Source organism: Bubalus bubalis, chromosome 23 (genome assembly GCF_019923935.1).
Source record: "Bubalus bubalis isolate 160015118507 breed Murrah chromosome 23, NDDB_SH_1, whole genome shotgun sequence".
Lineage (NCBI taxonomy): Eukaryota > Metazoa > Chordata > Mammalia > Artiodactyla > Bovidae > Bubalus > Bubalus bubalis.
The window spans coordinates 13182024-13198263 of NC_059179.1; the positions used below are offsets into that span (position 1 = coordinate 13182024).

The 16240-nt window shown below is 44.3% G+C and overlaps 2 protein-coding genes across 7 annotated transcripts in view; one reads left to right on the forward strand and one right to left on the reverse strand.

The window, feature by feature from the left end:
• The window catches only part of LOC123465322 (basic proline-rich protein-like), a 63830-nt gene extending 62141 nt beyond the window's left edge, over nucleotides 1-1689 (reverse strand). The window contains exons 1-2 of the mRNA XM_045164225.1: nucleotides 1615-1689; nucleotides 726-1498 (exon numbers count right to left, since the gene is read on the reverse strand). Coding sequence (XP_045020160.1) covers nucleotides 726-1498; nucleotides 1615-1689 — 848 coding nt within the window. The remainder of the gene's footprint in view (nucleotides 1-725; nucleotides 1499-1614) is intronic.
• PCGF5 (polycomb group ring finger 5) overlaps nucleotides 1-16240 on the forward strand; it is a 122212-nt gene that overhangs the window by 63225 nt on the left and 42747 nt on the right. For 2 of the 6 annotated variants that reach the window (XM_025273983.3, XM_025273987.3), the window contains exons 1-2: nucleotides 905-1061; nucleotides 3236-3530. In XM_025273983.3, coding sequence (XP_025129768.1) covers nucleotides 3419-3530 — 112 coding nt within the window. In that variant the 5' untranslated portion in view covers nucleotides 905-1061; nucleotides 3236-3418. Of the gene's footprint in view, nucleotides 1-898; nucleotides 1062-3232; nucleotides 3531-16240 lie in introns of those variants that run through there. The other 4 variants (XM_025273986.3, XM_025273985.3, XM_025273984.3 and 1 more) reach the window with 4 other exon arrangements.

The following is a 16240-nucleotide window of genomic DNA, read 5'->3' on the forward strand; positions in this document are numbered from 1 at the left end:
AAATTTATAAGTTTGTGGAATGCAAAATATTAGGATTGAATGACTTTGAGAAATCCTTCAGAGTATGCTTTTGAATCAATTTTTTTTTTGCAATGAATGGCCTCTTGTAGTTCTCAAGTCCACTAGAAAGAGAACTGGGTCTTTTTGTTTGGAACCTTGCAAACAAAACTCTTTACCTTTCCAGTTACATCCCCACCCCTGGGGTTCTCCCGCTTGCTTACAGTTGTCAGTGATCCTGATCTACACCCACTCCACCCCAAGTACCAAGTTCCTTGCATGCTAAGTCGCTTCAGCTGTGTCCCACTGTTTGCGACCCATGGACTGTAGCCCACCAGGCTCCTCTAAATACTGAAATGGGTCGCCCTGCCCTCCTCCAGGGGATCTTCCCTGACTCAGGGATCGAATCCACATCTCCCCTGTCTCCTGCATTGGCAGGCGGGTTCTTTACCACTAGCGCCACCTGAGAAGTCCACTAAGTTCCTTCGTGGTTCTTAAATAAGGTGCAAATCAATAGGTCTTGGTCCCCACCGTGGCCTGCGTGGGGCTGGTTTGGGAAAGACGCAGCTGAGTAGACAATTTCTCGCAGGGTGACTCATTCTCAACACTGACCATTGCTTGTAAACCCGCCAGGGAAAATATGCCAGACATTGTTATGATGAAAACAACTGGGAGGGGCTGTTGGTGAGGCGAAGAACAGATAGAATTTGCTCAAAGCTACCGGGAACCTGGGCGGGCGGGGCGGCCGTGGCACCTGCAAGGAGCGCGGGCCTGCGGGCGTGGCCTGCGGGGGCGTGGCGGGGGCGGGGCCGGCCGGCGGCGCCGGCGGTTGGAAGGGGGTGGAGTTGCCCTTGGAGGCGGCACCGGCCCTGGGCCCGGAGGCCCGCCGCGCCCTATCGGGCCCGAGCCGAGTGGCCCCGCGGAGCCGGCGCGCTCCCGCCTGCAGTGGGAGGGGGACGGGGCGCGGGGACCGGCCAGGCCGCGGCGGGCGCTGTTTCTCTTTCACTTTCCCTCCCTCTGAGGCCGGCGCGCTGGAGGCAAGGAGCGGCGGTGGCGGCCGCAGGGTAGGTACCCGGTGGGCTGGAGAGCTGTTGAGGGGCCGGAACTCCGGCCGCCCCCGCGCTGCACGGCCAAGTTTGCTCAGAGAGCTGGAGCGGCACCCCCAGGCACCTGCCGCGGCCCACCTCGCCTGGAGCCGCGGGAGCCCCTTGGGGGCGGGGGTGGGGGTGGCCAGCCCGAGTCTGGGAGCTTCGAGGTCGCGCGGTGCTCTAGGGGGGCGGAGAGGGCGGCAAGCGCCAGACCCGGACAGAGGTGGCGCGTCCTCCTCGGCGCAGCCCCGGCCCGGCCCGAGCGGCGCGTCCGCCGAGCCCGGGCCCGCGCACCTGCCAGGCGGGCGGGGCGACTCGTGCTCGGACCGCCCAGGGCAGTGGCTACCGGGTTCTGCCGAGGACGCGGAAAAGTTCCCTCCTGCGCCTGCCGAGTCCCTGCCCGCGCTGGCTTCCTTTAACCGCCGTGGTGACAGGGCTCTATGGCTTACAATCCTAAAAGCCTCCCTCGGTCGGGACTGTGCATGTCCTCTTTCAGAGGACTTTCAGACTTTGGAGCTTCGTGGCAAACCTGTGAGAAAGGCAGGGCCGTTAATCCCGGTGTGTAGAGGAGGAAGCCGACATTTAGTGCCTTACTGAAGATCATACACGGCTAAGGACCGGAACCCAGACCCCTTGAGCAGATACGATGATTACTTGCAGAACCTATTCTGTGCACACACTCAGTGGTACAGTGTCTGTCAATGGAAGGATGGAGCGATGCCTTTTACCTCTTCGGTTGCTTTATACTTAACCTATGAGTTAACAGCTGAAGTAGGAGAAGGTTTTTGTTTACAGAATTAACTTAGGAAATCCCCACCTTTTTCTCATGTTATGTTTCATGTTCTCTAAGAGGACACGTTTGTTGTAAGAAACATTTAAAACTTTTTAAAACAACCATGTGGACGAGCCATGCTGGACATTTCTGGAGGGAAAAAAGTTTTAAAAAATGTTAATGACGTTCAGTTTTGATAGTGTGCTAGCTGTATGTATATTGTCTCATTTCATCGTCCCCACTGTAGGAGGCTGGCATTCTTGATTTCTTTACTTATGTATTTGACTGCACCAGGTCTTAGTTGCGTCATGCATGAGCGTCAGTTGCAGGATGTGAACTCTTACTTGTGGGTTGTGGGGTCTTATTCTGGGACCAAGGATGGAAACCTGGGCCCCCCTGCATTGGGAGTGCAGAGTCTTAGCCACTGGACAATTAGGGAAGTCCCACGGGAGGCTGGCATTCTTGTTTTCATTTTACAGTTTAAAAAACCCTAAGGCTTAGGTAAGTAACATTGCCCAGGTTGTACATTTACTAACTATGACTGGTATCTTTTTAAGGTTTTGCAGTCTAATAGAGGAGATTAAGAATGAAGATAATTGTAAATCACAGAAGAGTCAGACATGACTTAGTAACTAAACAACAGCAGCAACAGAGGAGCAGAAGGACTCACTGGGTAGAGGGCATGGAACCTGCAGAATGGACTACGAAGAGAGTCATCCTTTCAGTTTGCCCGACTGTTGAACAGTGTGTTAAGATCAGCCTGTGGAGGGTCTTTTATGACAAGCTGAGAAATTTAAACATTTCTCTGTTGCAGAGCAAAGAGGAGAGACCCTGACAGTCTTTGATAAGGGGCTCCAAACGTAATAGAATAAAACTTGGTAGAATCTAAGTTGGTCTGCAGGTGGAGAGATAATATTTGAGTAGCATTGCTGCGGGTGGAATGGAAAAGGGCACCCATTTGATTTGATTACGGCTTGATGTGGAGTACAAAATGGAAATAGGGAGCATTTTGATAGGGAGGATAATGACTTCAATTTTGAATCTTTAGCTTGTGTTGGCAGGAACTCCTAATAGAGCAGTCAAGCAGACAGTTAAAATGCATTACTGGAGAGGTAAAGATATCAAAACCCGAGTTAATAGCCTCAGGTGTCATTTGTTTAGAGGTGATAGTTGAGGCCTCAGTATCAGATGAATTCATCATTATTCTGAATTAATCATAGCAGGTTTACAAATTAATATTACAGTGAGGGAAATATTCTGTTCACCTCTTTACCCAATTTGGAACATGTAATGCTTGCTGCTAATATACTGGTATTAATCCAGTACGAAGAATTTGACACCTCTTTTTCTCATCTTTTTAAAATTATTGTGGAAGAAGATATGGGAAAGCAGAACCACCAAAAGGAGTGATGACTAGCGATCTCATGAGAAGTCTGGATGTTAGTTCTCATGCCTCGGGACACCCAGTTGGGAACTCCACACCAGCTCCTGGGATCAGACTTTCATCCACTTAATACCCTTTTTTGCCTGAACTACTAGAGCCAGTCCTAGCTAACCACGAATGGCTACCCAAAGGAAACATTTGGTGAAAGATTTCAATCCTTACATCACCTGCTATATCTGTAAAGGGTATCTCATCAAGCCAACTACAGTGACGGAATGCCTTCATACCTGTAAGTATTCTTTTTTTGTTATCTACCTATTGGAAATTTTCGGTTACATTTGTTCTTTTAAAACCACCACATTTTGGGTTTTTTTGTTTTCTCTAGATTTTTTCTTTTAAAACAGTGAATATTCTAAGAATTAACTTTGAATTCATTTTCATAACTTCTCATTGGGATACCAGTGGTATGAATTTTTTCTTGTTTCTTTTTAAAATTGTAATAGTTGACTTTTTCTGACTTTAAAATGTCCTAAAAATCATAAGAAATTACTGGTTATAGTTTTTTTAATGAACTATTTTAGGTTTGTTTTTTTTAATTTTACTGAATTAATGTGTTCTGATTTTTTTTTTTTTTTAGGATATGCATACTCTAATTCATTGTGGGTTTCTTTTAATCGCTTTATTGAGGTATGGTTGGCATAAAAAAGTTGTGAAGTGAAGTGAAAGTCACTCAGTCATGTCCAACTCTGCAATCACATGAACTGTACATTCCATGGAATTCTCTAGGCCAGAATGCTGGAGTGGGTAGCCTTTCCCTTCTCCAGGGTATCTTCTCAACCCAGGGATCCAACCCAGGTCTTCTGCATTGCAGTTGGATTCTTTACCAGCTGAGCCACAAGGGAAGCCCAAGAATACTGGAGGGGGTAGCCTATCCCTTCTCCAGCAGATTTTCCTGACCCAGTAATTGGACCAGGGTCTCCTGCATTGCAGGTGGGGGTTCTTTATCAACTGAGCTATCAGGGAAGCCCAGGAAGACCACCAGGGAAATCTAAAAAAAAAAGCTGTACATATTTAATGTGTATAACTTTGATGGGGTTAGACATAAGTATGCACCCATGAAACCATTACTGCATCACTGCCACAAACCTTATCCATTACCTCAGAAGTTTGCTCTCACCTTCTTGTTTATTATTACTATTATTGTGATAAGAACACAACATAAAATCTGCACTCCTGGCACATTTTTAAGTGTACAGCATAGTATTGTTAACTGCAGGCATGATCCTGTCCAGTAGATCTCTAGGACTTACTCATCTTATATGATTTAAACTTCATACCCTTTGACTAATAATCAACCGCCTCAATGCTACCTTGTTAGAAATGCAAATTATCACGCCTCACCCTGGAATCACCAAAACAAAGTTATCTGTGTTTAACAAACTTCCAGGTAATTTTGAACCATGTGCAAGTTTGAGACCCACTGTTCTAATATGATCATATCTTTGGAACCCCTGCCAAATTTTTCACCAGTCCTGTCAGTAGAAGAAGAGGCATTTTAATAGCCACATAGGTCAGGGTTTCACCTGCTTTTTGTGTTTTTGCCAATACAAGTTTATTTCCCTATTGCAATGAAAGTAATTCCAGTAAGTTCTGATTCTGTTAATTCCAGTAAGTTCTTTGGTGCCTGTTATGTACACTGAAGTAGATACTGTATGTGCATGATTTCGTTGTTCACCTTACAGTAACCTTGAAGCAGTTTGCAGGGGACACGGGGAGAGCAAGGGTATAGAAATTATCTTCATTTGTGGGTGTGGAAGCTTAAGAGCTAAGTCACCTGCCCAGTCTCACAGCTAGTAAGTAGTAGGCCTGTATTCAGCTCTAAGGGCCGTCCTCTTACTGAGATAACCTGGGACATTTCTTTAATCCCCCTCTTCAGCTGTTCTTTCCTCTGCGTACTATTATGCCAGTAGTTTTCAACAGAGTTGCAGAATAGAGTCACCTGTTAATCGTTAAAAAGGCAAATTTTGTTATAAACATTTTACCACAGTAAAAAAAAAAAAAACATAAAATCACCTAGGAAGCTGTTTTAACATAGACTTTTTCAGAATGCCACCTGAAGAGATTTAGTGGGTGCTGTGATAAGGTCTCAGTTCATTCACTCAGTCTAACTCTTTGCAACCCCATGGACTGCAGCACGCTAGGCTTCCCTGTCCATCACCAACTCCCAGAGCCTACTCAAATTCATGTCCATCGAGTCAGTGATGCCATCCAACCATCTCATCCTCTCTCGTCCCCTTCTCCTCCTACCTTCGATCTTTCCCAGCATCAGGGTCTTTTCCAGTGAGTCAGTTCTTTGCATCAGGTGGCCAAAGTATCGGAGCTTCAGCATCAGTCCTTCCAGTGAATATTCAGAAGTGATTTCCTTTAGGATTGACTGGTTGACCTCCTTGAAGTCCATGGGACTCTCAAGAGTCTTCTTCAACACCACAGTTCAAAAGCATCAATTCTTCAGCACTCAGCTCTCTTTATGGTCCAACTCTCACATCCATACATGACCACTGGAAAAACCATAGCCTTGACTAGACGGACCTTTGTTGGCAAAGAAATGTCTCTGCTTTTTAATATGCTGTCTAGGTTTGTCATAGCTTTTCTTCCAAGGAGCAAGCATCTTTTAATTTCATGGCTGCAGTCACCATCTGCAGTGATTTGGAGCCCAAGAAAATAAAGTCTGTCCCTGTTTCCACTGTTTCCCCATCTATTTGCCATAAAGTGATGGGATCAGATGCCATGATCTTAGTTTTCTGAATGTTGAGTTTTAAGCTAGCTTTTCCCACTCCACTCTTTCACTAGGGTCTGGGCATGTGTATACTTTTTGTTGGTATTACTGGCCCATGCTATTCAATTACCAGTTAACTATAAACTGTCTTAAAATGTTCGCTTACTGTTGCCCTTATCATTATTTCACTTGAACAGTTATCAGTTAAACATCATCAAACATACTTATTGAATACCTACTGTGTGCTAGGCACAATTCTAAGCAGAGGATACAGCAGTGAACAAGGTAATCAAAAATCTCTGCTCTCAAGAAAGGGGAAAACCAGCAATAAATATATGCCATGAACAAGAACAAAGAACTGTAGGACTGTAGATAGCAGAGTTGGGGTTGTTTTATTTAGTGTTGTCATGATTTCTCTCTGATATGATGACATTTGAACAGAATTCCTGAAGCGATTGAGCTCTGTGGATATAGGGGAAGAACATTCCAGGCAGAGGGAAAAGCAAGTATATAGCCTTGGAGTGGGAATGCCCTTGGCAGTTCAAGGGACAACTGATGAGTAAGGAGGCTATCACTGCAGGTCAACTGAAAGATTATAAGGCCATCATCTAGGGTAATGAGATGTGAGATGGAGGCAGGGGAGACTGATGGACTGTGGATGCATTTTGGAGGAGGAACCCCCTGGGTGTGGCTCCTTTAGAATGGGGGCTTTGTCTTGCAGTTTCCCTCTATGCCAAGTATGGTACCTAGACACTGTCCACAGTCTGTTGTTTTGCTTCTTCTGATGCTATTAGACATTATGAGTACACTTTTTTATATTTGTGTGTCTCCAGCAAAACCCTGCAGTTCTAGGAAGAGATTTAGTGGATGTTGGGAGTGCTTAGTGTTTAGAGGAGAAAGCGCAGATTCTCCAGTCTCTACCTAAAGATTTTATATCTGTTCTTCTGAAAGAACATTTTCTTTGAGACATAATGAAATCCAGGTTTAAATGTTCCTTTTTTGAAGGGAAAACAAAAGATTGTAGAAATTTAAACAGTAAGTTTATAAGCAAGGGTTATGTTTATGTTTAAGTAGTAATTTAAGGTTTAAAGGGATAGATGACCATTTAGCTGCTTATGTCCTTCTAGCCTGAAGTTGCTTGGCAGTCAGCGAATCCCTTTACTGAGAGAGAATGAACATGGCAGAATTGTGATTAAAGACTCAAGTGTGGCCTTTTTCATCCGCAGAAGCACAGAACAGTAAATGATGGAGGAGTCAGGCACTCAACTCAGTGTCTTAGGAGACCTGAGGATTCTACAGAGTGCTAAACTTTATGCACTTTCTGGTCCTTGGATTTCTGTGTATTTTTTGGTTTGTATTTATACTGGGGCTTTTAGGCAAAACCTTTCTCACTTGCAAAATATCTCCCTATTTGTACTGATAAAATAAATAGTACCCCAAAGCAGTGTTTCTTACTCATTGGTTGGGTCTTGATGTTGCCTGGTTTTCTTAGGTCTGAGGTGGAACAGGTGTAGTGGTATTGTGATTTGGAATCAGTATACAATAGAGAAGGAAGGTGGCCAGTGGGACAGGAGGAAAGTGAGAAGTCCAGTGTGCATTGAAGTACCCCAGAGCAGTTTCCACCTCGACTGTGGTGCTTAAACAAAACTTATTAAGTTAACTTTGTACATAGTCTGCAGTTTTATGATACTGTAAGTTAAGAATGGGTATACAATAATTCTTATTATGAAAACTCATAGTAAAATGGAAGGATTTTGTTCTTACTATTCAAGTTTGAAATATGAAAATGAAACTTTATTATTGGTGAGCAAAGTCACACTTTCGGCCCAGTCCCTTCAGAACTCTCTAGTCAAGTGAAGAAACAGGAATCAAGTTAAGGAAGGAATCAAATGAATGTGGATGCTGGTAAGCGCAATGGCAGTTGTGAAACAGAGTGATGTAGTAGCAGGTCCGTGTCAGGGTGTTGCAGCGGAATGCAAAGCCAGAGAGAGAAGAGTATTTTTTGAAAATCCTTGATACAGATAAATGCAGTTACTTTACTCTTTCAGATTACTCTACACATGCGTCTCCACTCTCTCTCCTGCTCAAATCAGATTATTGTCCCCCGACTCCCCCCCCCCCCCCCCCCCCGCCATTCTCCCAGTAAGCAGTTCTAGAGCTCACAGTGCCTGGCTTCCCTGTGGATGTAGAAGCAAGGATCAAGATGACAGCCAACTGACTGAGGCAGCCCATGGTGTCCTTAGCACTCAGCTCTGTGGAGGACAGACAAAAGGGGTGAGCCAGTCGGAAGGAAGGGGGAGAGGGAGGGATAGATGGCAGCACAGAATGTCCCGAGCTCCTGACAGGGAGTTGCGGGGGGGGTGAGAAAAAAGAGGCTTATGAAAGCCTCGCCTTTAAGTGGGCTCCTACCTCACCTACTAACACCCAGCTCCCTTTAGCAGGTCAGGGGCATGTGATAAAAAGGTACAAAATTTTACAATGAGGTAAAAAATTTAAATGCAGATGCATTTCCCCCTTAAATGTGATCACTTAATGCTAGTGAACTAAGTCCACATTAACTATGGTTACATGTCTATGTCTATAGGGTAATTCTGGGGCTTCCCAGGTGGTTCAGTGGGTAAAGAATCTGCCTGCAATGCAGGAGATGCACGTTCTGTCCCTGGGTCAGGAAGATCCACTGGAGTAGGGCATGGCAACCCACTCCAGTATTCTTGCCTGGAGAATCCCATGGACAGAGGAGCCTGGCAGGCTACGGCCCATGGGGTCACAACGAGTCGGCCATGACTGAGCAACTGAGCATGCACACATGAGGTGATTTTGACAACCCGAGAAACCTAAGGAAATAAACTTGTTCACACAAATAATTATTGAATTCTTTAATCAGATGTTAGCACTTGCTAACTGGTAGAGTGATGAATAAAATAAATTTGGAGCTTAAACTCTGTTAAGCAAAGCTCATAAGCTAAGAAGAAATTTCTTCAGGTGTGTTTGGATCTATCTACTCCTTTTCTGTGGAAACTCACAGAAACTCCTCTGAGACTCAACTACCTATGCTGATGTCTTCCAAATCTTTATTTTGGGCATAGTCCTGAGCTTCAGAATCCCACTGGACGCCTACTTGGATGTCCTGAAGTGGCCTAGAACTTAACATACCTGAAAGTGAATGGATAGAATGCCAGCATTCAATTGTCCAAGCAAGAAATATGCTCCATGCTTAACTCTCTTTACCCTCACCTAGCTCAGCTGGTGAAGAATCCGCCAGCAATGCAGGAGACCCCAGTTCGATTCCTGGGTCAGGAACATCCGCTGGAGAAGGGATAGGCTACCCACTCCAGTATTCTTGGGCTTCCCTGGTGGCCCAGATGGTAAAAAATCGGCCTGCAATACAGGAGTCCTGGGTTCCATCCCTGGGTTGGGAAGATCATCTGGAGGAGGGTATGGCAACCCAATCCAGTACTCTTGCCTGAAGTATCCCTGTGGACCAAGGAGCCTGGTGGGCTGCAGTCCATGGGGTCGCAAAGAGTCGGACGACTAAACGACTAAGCACAGCACAGCAGTACGAGGCAGAGTTCTGCACGGTCTTGCCCTGTAATCTCTCAAAGATCTGTCCCTTCAGTCTGATCCCCCACGACCTTTTTGCTCAGGACATCATTCATTCTCACTGGAGTCCCTGCAGCCTACTCCTAACCTGTGTTAGTGGTGATCATTTATAAGGGCTTTACTGTCTTCATCACTCACACTTCAGCCAACCCAAAATTTCCTTAAGGTACCCTACTGCCCTCAGGATAAATTAGATCTATTTAGCTTTGATTGATTTCTGCCCTCCCCCACCAGAACACACACACATATGCATACACGTGGTTCAACTGCTTGCTCTGCTTGGAACATCTCCTGTATGCCTGGCTGGTAGTTCCTCATCCTTTAAAGCCCATCTACTCCAAGATATGCCATCTCTCTCTCTCCCACAGGTAGGTTTAGATTCAGTGTATCCTTAGTACCTGGTACTTGAGTGCTCAAGAGAAGCTCAAATGAATAGATAAATGGTCAATCAGTTGATTATTTTATTGTCGGCTTTTCCTTTCAAAGATTCAAATGCAGTGGTAGGTAGCTTGAAAGGCATGTAGAGAGTGGGGGTTAGGAATTATGGATTTTGAAAAGCTGTCTTCTACAATATAGGTGGGAGCTTTGCGGGTCGTGGGTCGGGGTAGGGCATGGGAGAGGGAGAGAGGATTGTGGGGAGTCAAGACTGGTGGTTCTAAATTAAGAGACGCTCTGTCTCTTGCTCCAGGGTCCTGAGAAATTTTTTGAGGTTGCTGACAGTGTCTTTGCTGCTTGTTGTATAGGTTGTTGACTTAAAATGAAAGACTTTTCACTTAAACTAAGAACAAAGGAGCTTTGTTCCAGCAGCTAAAATGCGCATAACACAGTGCATTGGTTCTTCACTCCTTTGTGGTTCGAGGCCTCTTTAAGCGTCTGACGATTCTTTCCTCCGAAGAAAGGGAAGGTTTTAGACATAGAATTCTGTGGTACAGGAAAGAAAGCTTTCTTCTTTCTGCCCTTTCAGAGATTATGGCAGTAATCCCTTAACTAGGATGAATTCTTTGGAAAAACGTTGTTGTACTTGGTTTTTAACTTAAGTAAAGAAGGGTTAATTGGTAATTAGATATAGATGTGACAGTAAGGGACTCGGTGACGTCATACAGTAGTGTGTGAGCAGGAGACGATTCAGTGGTAAGCCTGGAGTGCTGCCATCGCTTATTGTTTTCTGAACAAGTATCATAAATACACAAGTATTAAAGTGCCGAGAACTCGTGGTATGGTACTACTCCATGTTTAAAAATCTTATGCCACATATACTTGCTGTTCAAAATACAGTCTCCAACCAGCAGCATGATCACTGGGAATTTGTTAGGCGTGCACGTTCTCGGGCATACCCATAGAGCTGCTGGGCTGAGTCTCTGGGGGAGAGGGCTGTAATAACAAGCCCTTCAGGTGATTCTGGGGTGCACTAAAGTCTGAAAAGCATACCTTGGACCAGACGTTAATAATACAAGCATCTCTAGAAGTAGGCATTTTGTACTTTTAATCATACAGTAATTGGAGTGAATGCTAATAAAATTAAAACAGTGGCTGTCATTTGTTGAATGTCATATTGAGGGTCATGGGGTTTTACATGCATTACCTTATGCAGTCTTCCCAAGAACCCTTCTATTTAGGTGGTATTAAATCAGTCAGCAAATGTTTATTAGCACCTACATTGTGCCATTCATTACTCTGGACAGTGGAAAGACAGCAGTAAAGAAGACAGATATAGTCTGTCCTCTTAGAATTTATGTTTCAATAGAAGAGACGGACAAAAAGCAAGCGAATGATACAATTTTAGACTCCATGTATGACACATGCTGCAAAGAACAGTAAGACAGTAAAGGCTTGCCTGGAAGTTACTGTTTGAGCAGAGATTGTAAATAATAGGAAGGAGTGAGCTATGAAGAGGTTTGAGGGAAGAGTATTTCAGATTCTTATGCCAGTGTTTTTCACAGAGACAAGACTCAGAAAGGTTAAGTAACACAGCTAATAAGTGCTGGAGCTAGGTTCTGAGACCCAGATATCTGACTCCAGGTACATCTTTATAATAAACTAGGATATTTGCTAATTTTCTTCTTCTTTCTGGTTGTTTACATTTTCTATAATTTCTTTAAGCAGCATGTGAATTTTAAAAATGTATATAGGAAATCTCTTCTAACTGTATTTCCGTGACTGTATACCTGTCATTATGTACCCAATCAGGATCTGAATTTATTAATAATTCTGAATGATAGTCTTTAAAATGTAGAGCTATAAATTGAACTTACCAATACTGTATTCTCTATAAAATTGGATTTTGAGTCAAGACTTGTTTATCGAGTAATAATCAAAGGCCTGAATAGAAGTTGTACTTGAAGTTTCAGTAAGTGCAAGTACAGTGGCCTAGGGTTGTAGTAGAGATGAAGTCACCAGTAACATTGATGTTACATGTTTCAAACAGTATTTTGGCAGCAACTAGTCATTCATGAAGGTGATTATAGTGTTCATTTTGATGATTCTTTTTAAATAGGAAACAATAATTATAGGCCTTAAACAATCTAGGTGTCCTCTATCATTAGTAATAATGTTAAGAATCATATCAGATGTATGGTTCTTTTTGCTGTTGAAACTATGTGTTAGATAGTAAAGAATGAACAGTAGAGCAGAGATTCATACTACTACTAACTACTACTACTACTAAGTCGCTTCGGTCGTGTCTGACTCTGTGCAACCCCACAGAGGGCAGCCCACCAGGCTCCACCGTCCCTGGGATTCTCCAGGCAAGAACACTGGAGTGGGTTGCCATTTCCTTCTCCAGTGCATGAAAGTGAAAAGTGAAAGTGAAGTCACTCAGTCGTGTCTGACTCCCAGCGACCCCAGGGACTGCAGCCTTCCAGGCTCCTCTGTCCATGGGATTTTCCAGGCAAGAGTACTGGAGTGGGTTCATAGTGGACACTAAAAGACAAAACTAGGGGTTAACAAATAAGTGAAATTGTCTTCTGTATTGGTTTGTAAGAATAAATTATATATAGATTAGGATGAGTTGGAATTGATACCAGTGATGGATTGAGGAAAAAAACACGAAACCTAAAAGCCAGAAGTATTCAGACTTAGAAGCTGTGGTCAGCGTGCAGGTGTGTTTAAGCATGTGGCACAAAGGTTGAATGTAAACATTGTGAACAGTAGAGTGCAGCCAGTGGAGAAGAGACCAAAGATCATTTGCATTTGGATACTCTGAAGATGTATCATAACTTCTGGTGTTTTACAGCATATTAGTTTTTACCGGACTAGTGTACTACTATATATCAGAAATTCAAGAACCAGTGAACAAAGCTATATTCTCTCAGAATGCTCAACCACTGGCATATCTTTACTCAGTTAATAGAAAATCATTTTATTTTAGAAAACTATTTAGCTTATATTGAGTTAGCACATTTATTTTAATGTTTTTAATTTATTTATTTTTGGCAGTATTGGGCCTTTGTTGCTGCACAGGCTTTTCTCTCACTGTGGCGAGCAAGAGCGCCTCTCTAGTTGAGCTACGTGAGCTTCTCATGGCAGTGGCGTCTCTTGCTGTGCAGCACGGGCTCTAGGCACTCGGGCTTCAGTAGCTGCGGCCCGTGGGCCCAGCAGCTGCAGCTCGTGGGCTCTAGAGCACAGAGTTGGTAGTTGTAGCACACTGGCTTAGTTGCTCTGCGGTATGTAGATCTTCCCGGACCAGGGATCGAACCCGTGTCTCCTGCATTGGCAGGCAGATTCTTTGCCACTGAGCCACTAGGGAAGCCTGTAACTCATTTTAATTGTCAAAAAAATTAACTCGTGAACTCAGAATCTCTTCCCTTGCTTTAGTTGAAAATGTAGGCTTATTTCTGACTTGACTCTGTAGTACACTTGTAGGTACTAAAACCACGACTGCTTTTGCTGTTCCTAACTTTTGTGTCCTCAGTTGTTCCACAGATATTTGCTGAGTACTTCCTCCTCCAGCTACAGTGCTAGCCTGGGCACATGAGACACACCAGGCAACATAGTAGGCAGTAAGTCAGAGTGCACATTAGCAGCTGCTAAGTGACACAGAAACAGGGAAGTTCAAGCTGGGTACAGGTAACTAACTGGGTGGCCAGTGAGGCGGTGTGACCGCTGAAGTCTGTGAGGGAAGGCCTCATTAAGAAGGTGGTAGTTGAACAGATTTAAGGAGGTAAAGGAGTTAGCCCATCAGATACTTGATCCCAGCCCACTGGGAGCTGGATACACGAATCTGCAGAGGATCAGAATTTAGATCCTATTTCATCAGTGAGAGTGCCAAGAGAGTGAGTGTAGAGAAGGGAAGATGACCAAAGACTAAGCCCTGGAACCAAAAAAGAGGAGACAGTGAGGTAGGAGGAGAACAGAGTGTGGGGCCCTGGGAGGCAAAGCACACACAGCGTCCAGGAGTAGAGAGCGGTCAGGCTAGCCACGTGGGGCGGAGTGAACCAAGGAGGGGCAGCAGGCACGCGGATAAGCTCTGAGCAGTTTCAGTTCGGTCCTCAGGAGCAGAAGTCTGGGTGGGTGTGAGAGGATGGAGATGTTTGGATAATTGTACAATGATTATATAAATCTTTCACCTGAATGAAGGTAAAGAAAAGGTGGAGAAAGAATGGGAAAAGAGGAATTAGAGTATCGGTAGCTGTGAAATGGAGTGCTAGTTGACTCAGAAAGTAGGGTCAATAGAAATTTGATTTTTTTTTTTTAATAGATGGGGAAATAATGTGTATGAATGTTGGTGGGAGTCTTCAGTGGATAGCAAAAGACTGCCGCAGGTGAGAGGGAGAAGCAGTGGAGTGATCTTCTCAGATCATTGGAATAGGGTCACAGAGCAGAGGTTGGCACATTAAAGTTCTGAAAACAGGCAAAACCACAAAGGTTAGATGTTAGTGAGTGAGTGGGTGTGGTGATATAAATTCTACTGCCTTTTTTTTTCTTCTTTTCTTTTGTTTTCAGTTGAACAGAAAGTGAGGTCATCAGTGTAGAGTGGTGATGGGGGAGTAAAAGTGGGGGTTCAAGGAGAGAGGAGAAAAGTGAAAGTGAAAGTCACTCAGTCATGTCTGACTCTCTGTGACCCCATGGACTGTATAGTCCATGGAATTCTCCATGCCAGAATACTGGTGTGGGTAGCCTTTCCCTTCTCCAGGGAATCTTCCCAACCCAGGGATCGAACCCAGGTCTCCCACATTGCAGGCAGATTCTTTACCAGCTGAGCTACCAGGGAAGCCCAAGAAGACTAAAGTGGGTAGCCTATCCCTTCTCCAGGGGATCTTACCAACCCAGGAATCGAACCAGGGTCTCCTGCATTGCAGGCGGACTCTTTACCAACTGAGCTATAAATGTTGGTGAAGAGCATATGGAATTAGGGTGTTGAGTGTGACCACCTGGCAGATGAAGGACCTGCTTTTGAGCATCATGGTCGTGAATTTAAGGTGAGAGACCAGTCGGCACGGTGCATGTTTTTCTCCCACAGTGTTCAGCTGTAACCTTGTAGAGCAGCATGTGTAGAGTTGGATATAGCCCAGGTTTACAGTTTACCTGATTAAGTATGACAAAAGAAGGGTTGTAGTAGAGCAGAGCTATCCAGAGTCTGCGTGTGAAAGTGATTATTCCGGTCGGCCATGGAATTCATACCGATGAGGGGAATGAGGACATGGTGGTCCTCACCCTGGAGTCCCACTTGACTCCTTAAGTCTGTCTGTAGAAGGCCTTCCTGGACTTTGCGTTCTCCTGGCCTGCTTGGTCTAGGATTCTCCTACTGTGCTGAAGCCCCAAGACACTCCTAACCTTGCTCGGCAGGCTCTGCCTTGCTGTCTGTCCCTCTGTCCTGGCAAAGCAAGAATAAAGCAGTCTCCTAGATAGAAAGTAACGCTGTCCTTCGTGTTCTCTGTGAAATTGTAGCTCATGTAGGCCTTTGAAAGAACTGTACCGTGTAAGAGAAATAAAGATGCTCATTAGTCCCTTTTATGAGTAAAGCAAAGCTAGGAGATCCTGTCTCATGGAAGCAAATTACAACTGTTCTGGAAATCTTTAAAAATCATGTCAGTTTCACATGTAAATATGTATCAAAAGCAGCAAGCTGATGCCTCTTCTCTGCCGATGACCGCAGTTTACTTACAAACTGTTAGCAGATAACAGACAAATTTTTCAAAGGCAAACTGTGTCAAATGAGTGTTATCAAGAAGGGCATATAAAGATAGTGATGTGCTTCAGGAAGTAAGAAAAAATATACTCCTATGTTGAGAGATAAAACCAACACATTCAGATGATTTTAACAAAGTCAGCATTTGATCACTTTTAATAGACAGAGGATTACTAATGAATGACATGACCAAGGACAGGAGAGAAAAGACTGTTACTGTTTTGTTATCCATGATATTAGAATTGGTGCTCAAAAAGAGAAATTGCTGTAGATCACTGCGTCATCAGGGCTTCCTTTGTGGCTCAGCTGGTAAAGAATCTGCCCACAAAGCGAGAGACCTGGGTTCCATCCCTGGGTGGGGAAGATCCCCTGGAGAAGGGAAAGGCTACCCACTCCAGTATTGCAGCCTGGAGAATTCCATGGACTGTATAGTCCGTGGGGTCGCAAAGAGGCAGACATGACTGAGCCACTTTCACTTTCACTCTGTCATCAAAGC